This window comes from Spinacia oleracea, chromosome 6 (genome assembly GCF_020520425.1).
Source record: "Spinacia oleracea cultivar Varoflay chromosome 6, BTI_SOV_V1, whole genome shotgun sequence".
NCBI lineage: Eukaryota > Viridiplantae > Streptophyta > Magnoliopsida > Caryophyllales > Amaranthaceae > Spinacia > Spinacia oleracea.
In genome coordinates this window covers 95,454,151-95,464,564 of record NC_079492.1, presented here as the reverse complement: position 1 = coordinate 95,464,564, position 10,414 = coordinate 95,454,151, and the positions used below count along the sequence as shown (strand labels likewise).

The 10,414-nt window shown below is 35.9% G+C and overlaps 2 protein-coding genes across 3 annotated transcripts; one reads left to right on the top strand and one right to left on the bottom strand.

Moving 5' to 3' along the window:
- Positions 1-343: 343 nt before the first annotated feature.
- On the bottom strand, positions 344-7,151 carry LOC110776737 (pentatricopeptide repeat-containing protein At2g17670). 2 transcript variants are annotated; one of them, XM_021981292.2, is made up of 2 exons: positions 5,525-7,151; positions 344-950 (listed from the first exon to the last, which is right to left on the bottom strand). In XM_021981292.2, exon 1 carries the CDS (start codon positions 6,920-6,922, stop codon positions 5,528-5,530), a length of 1,395 nt encoding a protein of 464 aa, XP_021836984.1. In that variant the 5' UTR covers positions 6,923-7,151; the 3' UTR covers positions 344-950; positions 5,525-5,527. The 2 variants fall into 2 exon arrangements, with proteins under 2 accessions (XP_021836984.1, XP_021836983.1); XM_021981291.2 differs by having other exon boundaries at positions 344-1,001; positions 5,525-7,146.
- Positions 7,152-8,505: 1,354 nt separating this feature from the next.
- Positions 8,506-9,473, top strand: LOC130463380 (uncharacterized). The gene is made up of 2 exons (XM_056832493.1): positions 8,506-8,839; positions 9,001-9,473. The coding sequence occupies exons 1-2, from the start codon at positions 8,506-8,508 to the stop codon at positions 9,471-9,473; spliced, it is 807 nt and encodes a 268-aa protein (XP_056688471.1).
- Positions 9,474-10,414: the final 941 nt, after the last annotated feature.

Below are 10,414 nucleotides of genomic sequence, written 5' to 3'. Positions count from 1 at the left end.
TTCCAAATTAACTTGGTTTCCCTACTTCAATTACTAATAAAATTGGATGTATCAAAATATCCATAATAATTAGTCAAACAAATTAAAATTTAGAGAATTCCACATATTTCTTCAGATTTACTTTTCTTTAGTTTTCTATAGTTTTACTTTTCCTCACATTTCCAAATTAACTTGGTTTCCCTACTTCAATTACTAATAAAATTGGATGTATCAAAATTATCCTTATTTCTTTACTCTCTAAATTAATTATAATATTTACTATAATCGGTACTATAATTAGGAGTATGTTAATTGTTACTTCCGAAATAAAGGAAAAAATTCAAAATCATATTCAATAACAAAATTTAATTAGGAGCAAACTAATTGAATATTCACATAAGAGAATTTATGCACTCAACATGTTCACATTCTAGTTTATTTATAGGCAAAGAATCACAGTCCACCAATCATACAAAAATCTTGTCCATGTAACATCACAGACAAACCAAAGGTACCCATTAAAATTGAAAGAACAACTAAAGAAGATAATTAATTCAGAAGAAGAGAAGATAGTACTGTCATACTTGCTTGCAACAACGAATTCCCAGTAAAAGGCAGCTGCATCATGCTGTTTCTGCCCACTTCATCAATCCAAATGCGCTAAAATCCCTTGTCAGAGTCTGAAAAATGAAGGCTTGTTTTACAGCAGAACCAACAAAGCCAAGCATTCATGCTAAGGGTGCAACTCTCTGAATCATGGCACTTTTAGTGCATGAAAGTGTCTTCAGAGAACTTAATACATAACAAATTCACAACCTGGAAGGTCTCAAAGTACATTTATGTAGCAGGCAACTGAACCTTCCATGGAGGAATTGAGCTCCTGGTTTGTTCATTCATGTGGATCTTCTTTACTTGCAAACCATGCATCTCAACCCATAGCTTGAACTTGCCAATACTGAGCAGCAGTTTAACTGAAACCTCAAAGACAATCGCTTCATCAGACCTCCTTCTACGCAAAGATCCTAACCAACATGCACAATTACATAATATGTATATTAACAAAAATGTTCAATATAGAAACAAAAAGAAAAAAACTACTTACGTAAACTAATAAAGACAAACCTTTCACACAAGTATTAGTGTAAGTGTGTAAAAGTTGGATACACGTCGATGCAAAATATATTCAGACGACAAAAATTATACTTCCGCCGTTCTTTTTTGTTTGACACACTGTCCTTTTTGGGGAAGTTCTTTTTAGTTGACACACTCCTTATTTTGATAAGTGTTGTAATGTAAATTTTTAAGTGTTGTAATGTAAATTTCCTTTTTAGCCCCCGCATGGGTATTTGGTTACATGGTTAGTATGTTAAGGGTAGGGTTATTATTGTCTATTACCTTCCTTTGTCACCTTTTCTTAATATGTGCGTCAAAATAAAGTGTCAACTAAAAAAAGAACGGAAGAAGTAGAATTTATGAACAAAGTAGATTAAGACAATAAAAAGAAGGAAAATTTTATATATGAACAGTCCCAAACTATTGCTATTCCCCTTTAAATAGTCCCAATTTTGGTTAACTGGAATGATACTAAGGCTATGTTCTGTTCACCTTATTTTCACTTATTTCAGGAAAAATAAGTTCAGATAAGTTCAGCTATCTAACTGGTAATTCATCTTGTTCATTTATTTATTTTATTTTCACACCCTTTCTCTTTCCTTTCCACTATCTCTCGTCTCCAGTTTCACCATCCACCAAGCATCCAGCCACCACATCGCCATAACAACCTACCCATTTCCATTGTTGTGTGCCGCCCGCCACCACAACCAGGGTGTAGCAGCTTTTCGTGTCTTTTTCATCCCCTATCCTTGTCCCGGACGACAAGTACCTACAATGATCAACACTAGGGATGGCAATGATCGGATTCGGGTCGGATGTACCCATCCATTTAAAATCCGGACTCCAAAATTGCATCCATATCCATATCCATTTAAAATTCGGACTCCAAAATTGCATCCATATCCAAATTCATTTAAACTTCGGACTCAAAAAATTGCATCCATATCCATATCCAAATCCAAATCCAAATCCGAATCATGCGTTAACTTTACTTACATATACTTATACTTCCTCCGATTTTTAATACTCGCAACGTTTGTGTATGTTACACTATTCCATATTCTATTTTGACTATTGTTAGTGATTTATATGTAAGATAAAATATAATCTTGTAGGATCTTGTTAGATTTGTCTCAATTTGTATTTTCAAAATATTAACTTTTTATAATTTTTGCTTAAAGAGAATTAAAGATATTAATGATCAAAGTTGTGCATAGGTATGCGTGAAAGTGACACACGTTGCAAGTATTAAAAATCGGAGGAAGTATTTCTAAATTTTAAAATAAATTAGAAATCTATTTCTCATTTACCAAAATCTAACGAGTTTCTAATAAATTAATAAATTACAAACATATGCGCTTTAATTAAATATATTAGATTAAATTAGGAACTTACTTTTTAAAAAATGTTATGTACGAAAAATAATACACTTTGAAATAATTTCGGTCGAATTTGGACTCGGATTCGGACTCAGGTCGGATTCGGGTCGGAGTCTTTGCAGACTCCATATCCGATCCATATCCATTAAGATTCGGATGTTTTTAATCGGATTCGGATTCGGACTTTTTTTTCTCGGATTGGATTTTTTCCTTCGGATCGGCTCGGACTCGGTTCGGATTCGGATGTGATTGCCATCCCTAATCAACACCCACCCGACCCTATTCTGCCAAAACATCACCACCACCCATACCACATTACCACCTCACTTCCTGCAAAAAACACAACTCTGACCTCTCTCCACAACCCACCCAGCTCATACATTAAAGAAAACTCACGTTAATAAAAGCAATGTGTTTGATCTTGTACCTATTTTTCTCAAAAATCATCCCACCACACCTCAATACACATGCGAAGAGTGACAGTGAACTGGTAGCATGCTACTGCTATTTGAAGCTTGGTTCCCAAAACAAACTGATTCAAACATAAAGTTCACAACTGATGGTGGAGGGGTTTTTAATGAGCGAGAGCAGGGACCAATAGAGAGAAAGAGGTGGTGGGGAAGCGTTCTGAGAAAAGTAATTTTTGATATTTTTTTACTGGGATAGCAGGTTGCAAGTCTCATGGGCCTGATATGGGAAGACATCCCTTAAAGTTGGGGTTTGTCCTAGTTAACTGAAAGTTGGGACCAGTTAAAGTGGAACGACAATAGTTGGGACTATTAATTATCATTTTTTTCCTAAAAAAATGTATATGACCTTATCAAAAATATACTCCCTCCGTCCCAAATTAATCGTTACACTTATCATTGCACAAAGTTTTAGGTGATAAGTGGTTGTTTGGTTATCAATTGTTATTTTATTGTAAAAGTATATGTGATAGGAGTTAGTGGAGTATTTTTTTAATTGAATGAGAGAGGGTGTGGGGACAAAAAAAATTTAGTGGGAAGAGAGAGACAATATAATAATTGTTGGGTCATTCCTAATTTAGAAGTGTAACAACTAATATGGGACAAACGAAAAAGGAAAGTGTAACAACTAATCTGGGACGGAGGGAGTATATAGTAACGGTATGAATTTGACCTGGAAAACTCAAAGCGAAATTTGCAAATATGATATCAAAAATCTATCTTGTTTCATCACCAGATTGTTTGAAATAAGATTTTAATCCTCTTCAGTTTTTTGTTTCTAATGCCGACCATTATCTATATTCAGTTATAGTACCATGAAATTTGAATCAGTATGATCTACTAAACCATTCATATAAGACTTTAGAGATAAAAATTTTACAACATCTCATAAACCGGTAAAGTTTATCACCACTCATTAGTAAAACCAATTGTTAAAACCAATTTTCACATAATTCCTAACCCCTCACAGTATTTAAACCCACGATGAACTGATACAGATACAAATCACACAAGTGAATGTTACAAAACTATAACACTTTGCCCATTCAATCTCATAGAGAACCACGACTTCCAGACGTTATCCTTCATCTCCCTTCCCCAAACTGAAAACTAATACATGTCCTTACTCTTAAAAGGCGCGAGGCGCACCAACGCCCAAAAGTCCCTGGAGCCTAGGCGCAAGGCGAAGGCGTGCGTCTTTCGTAGGCAAGGCGCACAATTTTTATAATATTTTGTGGCATTTTTTTCCGTAAAAAAATCAAAATAGTACTACTTGTTGTCAAAGGGGTAAAATAGTACTTATAGTAAAGTTTAAGAACCTTTTTGAGGAAAAAATAAAATAAAAGGGGGACTAAGGAAAATTCAAGTAATTTTTTTTTCACTTTTTTAGTCACCGACTCTTTATTTAGATTCTAAAAAAAGTGCGTTGCACCTTACACAAAACAGTTACTTCAAAATAGAAAACGGAGAAGTTTACTTGACGTGGCGCTGAAAGAGACAAGAAAAAAATGGAGAAATTTGTGATTTTCTCTCTCCTCTTTTTAATATAGTAAATTCTAGCTGTTAGGGAGCTATTAAAGTCACGTGGTTTGGGCCTTTTTTGAAAAAAATAAATATTGTGTCAGCAATTGAGCCATATACCACAAGGCACATAAGGCGTCGCACCTTGTGCCTGGGAAAAGGCGCATAAGGCGCAAGCCTTTTGTAAGGTGACTAATCCTGTCATGGCTAGGCGTTGCGCCTTGAGCCTAGGCGTGCCCAAGGCACACTTTTTAAAACTAAGTAAATGTCAACTCTCAAACTTGCTTCCAGCCAAAATGCTGGAATCTACTCATACAGTTGTCATAAAGCCTGATCGGCAAAGTGATGCACACACCACATCAAGATACTCTACTCTATGCATTTATCGACTTATATACTTTGCCCTGTACCTACTTTATTCAGCAACCATTTCTCAAACACTAACTGTGTAGACATCATCTTCCAAGAAATCCATGCCTCCATGCTGTTATTTTGGTTTTGTTCTTTTCATCAAGAAAAACAGTTTCAAGAAAATAAGTTCAGATGATATCTAATAAATGAAACCCAGGTTCAATCCACAAGGTAAATTTTAAGTGAATTGATTGAAACCTTACTTGTGATCTAATATTCTAGTTAATACAAAGAGACTCATATATATTCCCATCAGAAATGATGATGTACCTAGATTATCAAAGAAACGCAACTGCGTGACAATAATGAATAGCAAACAGCAGAAACAGTTCCAGACAGGAGTAAAAGAATAAATACTAACACAGAACAAAAACACAAGTACACAAGTAGGCATGAGCTGGAAGATACAAGAATGTACGGTTCCCCAAAGGCATATCTTGAGTGTTTAAGAGTAGTTCTCTGTTGATTGAACCTGACTTGCTTTGAGGTTCTATTCTTTATACATTTTGCAAATTTAAAAAACCATTGCATGTGATGAATTAACATAAGAAATATTATTCTCATAATTATCATCCCATCTAGCAACTAGCATCAAGAGGAGACTAAAATAACAAATGTCATACGATTGAACTGTACTCGAGGAATGCAACTTACCCGTCAAACAGCTAGTCCTTGTCCCCTAGCTTTCTTCAACCATTTCAGAGTACTTTCCAATGTAGTGTAGGCGGCAACATCAGTCAAACTTTTAGTCTCAACAGCATAATCAAAAACCTCATAAGCCTCACCAACTCTGCCTTCTCTACATAACCCTCTCAAGCAAGTAGCATAAGAGGCTGACTCAAGTTGAACACCCCCTTCTTTCATGACCCCAAACAGTTCCATCCCTTTGTCCAACAATCTTGATTTACACAATCCATTAAGCAATGTGTTATATGTGCATGCATTCGGTTTACACCCATTAGCTTCCATCTCAACAAGCAACCTCATAGCCCCCATTGCATCTCCTTCTCTACACAACCCATTCATCAATGACGTATAAGTAACGGTATCTGGGGAATGGTCCGTTTTTGTCATAACTTCCAAATACTTTCTAGCCTCCTTAACTCTCCCGGTTTTTGACAACCCAAAAATAAGCGTATTATAGGTCACAATATCAGGTTCCACCCCCTCTTCTGTCATCTTCTTATAAAGCTTGACTAGTTCATTACTAAGACTCAAATTGCAATAACCTTTCATTACAGTATTATAAACATAACAGTCCGGCTTAAAACCGTTCTCATTAAGCTCGCTCAATAACCGCGTAGCCTCACGCACATTCTTACTATTACACACATTATCAATCAATATAGTGTAAGTAACCAAATCCGGCTTCATCCCAACCGAACCCCGCAACTCATCTATCACCGTATAAACCATACTCATCGACCTATTCTTACACAAGTGCTTAACAAGAAAATTATAAGTATAGTAATCAAGAGTCACAGAATTCTTACAATGCAACTCAGTGACAAACTTCACAGCATCCTCATCGTACCCAGACCGACAAAGAACCCGAACAGCGATATCCACTGTAACCGGATCCGGCGGAAACCCATGAGAAGCCATAAAATCGAGAACCCGGCAAACATGAGGAACAGGGGAATGACTCGTTTTGGAATTAAACGAGTGAGAGAGCAAAATGTGGAAAGAAGAACGATCAGGGGAGAAACAAGGTAGGGTTTTGACCATATGGTTGAATAAATCAAAACAATCATGTAAAGGGGCAATTGAGGAATAAGAATGAAGAAGGGAATTGTGGAATTGAAGATCAATAGGGGTTTTAGGGTTTGAAATTAGGGAATTTATTAAGGTTTTGGCTTCAGAAAGATTTGGGGAAGTGATGGGAGATGAGAAATTAGGGTTTAAGGAGGGTTTTAGGGGTTTAATTGATTTGAGTTTTTTGTTGCTGCGAGAGAAATGGGAGGAAGGAGAGGGTTTAGAGGGTTGAGATTGAGCTGTGTTTTTAAGGATTTGGGTTGCTGTTGATCGAAGACATGCCGGAATTTTGCCCATTTTTTCTGGGAGTGTTTCTTCTTCTTGAGCAAATCGGATCTGTTCGGGTGTAAGGTATTTCCTCTATTTTTCTATCCTTATTCTTGTTTTTAGAATTCCCCAATTTTGTATGCTCCACTTTGCTTGAACATTGGAAGAACGACTGCGTTTTAATGCAACTTTCGAGTTTGGAGAAACTAGTAGGGTAGGGATACTCCAGCTCATGAGGTTGTTTTTTCGCACAATGCACATATCAACTAAAAGACAAATAGCTAAAAGACAAAAAATGAAGTACCACTCATGTTAAAAAAAAGTACCATTCTGTAAAAAAAAAAGTATCATTCTGTAAAAGTACCATTTTTGTTTAAATAAGTACCATTTAATTTCTTTTTTGTCCTTTTCCTATTTTGTCTTTTATTCTGATATGTATTTGCCCATACATATCTGATATGTGCAAATACTTCCTCCCAGCTCATACTCCACCTCACACAGTTGTTAACCTTTAGGGTCAACGTAACATTTTTTAACAAGTAGTGGCGTAGGGCCGCCGGCGACACCAGGAGTGTTCATATGGTTTGATTTCTTATTCATTTTAAATTTAGTTATTCGTATTTTTTTTATACACGGAGTATGCAGTACGTTTGAAAATAATACAAATTTCGTTATATATGTAGTTTGAGAATAAAATTGGTTAACCCATAAGTAATGAACAAAGTTTTGAGTAATTTTCTCTATTTGTGTAAAACTTTATTTTTTGTACTACTTTACTTATAACTTATAAGAAATTTGTTAAGTTATAATTGTATATGCAATTACAAAGTCGAAATACATTTTAGAGGGAGAAAAAACACATCTGATTAGCTAAAAGAAAACGCATCAGTTTTTTTCCCCTATGTTGTTCTCTGTTAATTTCATGGTTTATAACACTTATAAAGGATTGAACTTCTATTATTATTCACCCAATGGCGCACTTACTATTCTGCCCCAATTTTGTGCCTTATTTTTTTGTCTTATTCTTATCAATAGTGTGGGGACAATTATACCTTTAGTCATCTTACTACCACGTGTCTCAATTTTTTTTTCTCTTTTGCCTTTTCTTTATTTTGCTGGGAACCAAATAACCCATTTCAACGAATTTCTCCAGCCACTCTTTCTAACGTAGCTTTCCTCCGCCCTTTTCTCGTCTCTCCTACCAGTGTTGCTTGTGGAATGCTACAATATCAATGACACAAATATTAGAAATGTATGTATGATTTCGTTTTGTTTTTTTTTTTGAGGGAAATATGATTTCATATTGTTAGTTACATGCAAATCGAACTTTAGCATTGATTTTCTTATATATAACGTAAATTTGTAAACGTCAGTCTTTACGTAACATTTCTGCAAAATAAATTTGTATACCTTGGGGGATCTTGCGCGCTAGAGCATGGTCCAACAACTAGTTTATAGAAAAATATATTATTTGATTAATAAATGAATGAAAATTAAGAAAAATATACTATAATAAACTGTTACTCAAATGCATAAATTGGTCATTAATTTTTTATACATTCAAAAGACCTCAAAAATCTTATGACTCACTTGAGTAGCCATTTCTTCAGGCAATGCTTGGTGAATTGGGTTTCCCCTCAAGATTTATTGGGTGGATCATGCAATGTTTACAGACAGTTTCTTACTCTATATTGATCAATGGGATGCCTACTACTCCCATTCCTGCAAAAAAGGGCTTAAGACAGGGTGACTCCTTGTCTCCTTACCTTTGTGCCATTGGAATGGAGTATTTGTCTAGGTGTCTTACTTCTTTGAATACTGATACAACCTTCAGATACCATCTAAGATGTAAGAAAGTGGATCTCACACACATGATGTTTGCAGATGACTTGTTGCTCTTTGCTAGAGGTGATTCTGAATCTGTGGATGCTATTTTTAAAGCTTTCAGTAAGTTCTCTGCTACTTCTGGCCTTCAGGCTAACCTTTCAGAAGAGTGAGGTTTATATTGATGGTGTTTCTGATCATGTTGCTAATCTAATAGTGGATTCTTTGGGCATTCATAGCGGGAGTTTTCCAGTGAAGTACCTGGGTGTGCCTCTTACCACTAGGAACCTTAGTTAATTACACTGAGTGTAAGCCACTCATTGAAAAGATTGTGGCAAGAATTAAGTGTTGGTCAGCAAGATTGCTCTCATATGATGGGAGACTGCAACTGATAAAGTCAGTTCTTTTTGGGATCCAATTATACTGGTGTCAGATTTTTGTACTCCCAAAGAAAGTTATGAAGGAAATTCAGAGGATTTGTAGGTGTTTCCTATTGACTGGCTCTGAGGCTGGATCAAAGAAGGCTCATGTTTCTTGGGAACAATTGTGTTTGCCTAAGAGTAGTGGTGGGTGGAACCTAAAGGATCTTACTATTTGGAATAAAGCTGCTTTCTTGAAGAATTTTTGGGCTCTCTCATTGAAGCAGGATAGATTGTGGGTTAAATGGATCCATACTTATTATATTAAGAACAACAATTTTTGGTCCATGCCTATTCCTAATAAAGATCTATCTAGAGTTTCGGAGTCAAAAGGCTAAATTGGCATGGATTAAAACGGGTGATGAGAATATAGCCTTATTCCATCAAAGTATCAGAAGTAGATAGGTGTAGAATCATATATACAATATTCATGATATGAGGGGAGAGTAGAAAGACAAGCCTGCGGATGTTTCAGAAGCTTTCTTAGATTACTATAAGATGTTATTGGGAAGTGCGCATGAAGCTAGAACTCCCGTTATTAAACAGGTAGTGCAAATTGGCCCTGTTTGTCAGGATCATCATAGGGCAATTCTTAATGCCCCTTATACTGATGAGGAGGTGAAATTAGCTCTCTTCTCTATTCTAGGTGTCAAGGCACCAGGACCTGATGGTTTTGGTTCCTATTTTTACAAAGATGCTTGGCATATAGTTGGGAATGAGGTTATTGCAGTTGTTTTGGATGTATTGCAACATGGTAAATTGTTAAAAGAGGTAAACCATACAGTTGTCACTCTAATTCCTAAGACCAAATGTCCTAAGAATGTTAGTGATTTTAGACCCATTTCCTGCTGTAATACAATACACAAGTGTATTACTAAAGTTCTATGTGGCAGATTAAGACAAATACTTCCTGATCTCATTCTGGAGAACCAAGGAGGGTTTGTTCAAGGCAGGTATATTGTTCACAACATAATGGTAGTTCAAGATCTTGTGAGACATTATGGGAGGAAGGGGGTTAAACCCAGTTGCTTAATGAGGATTGATTTGCAAAAAGCATATGACACGGTTGATTGGCATTTTCTAAAGGAAATGATGGTTTTTTGGATTTCTCAAAGCAATTTGTGGATATAGTGATGGAGTGTGTTACCACACCAATGTTCTCCCTTATGATCAATGGCTCACTGCATGGATTTTTCAAATCTCAGAGCTGGTTTGAGGCAAGGAGACCCTCTCTCCCCTCTTCTTTTTGTTATTAATTTGTATGGAATACCTGTCAAGA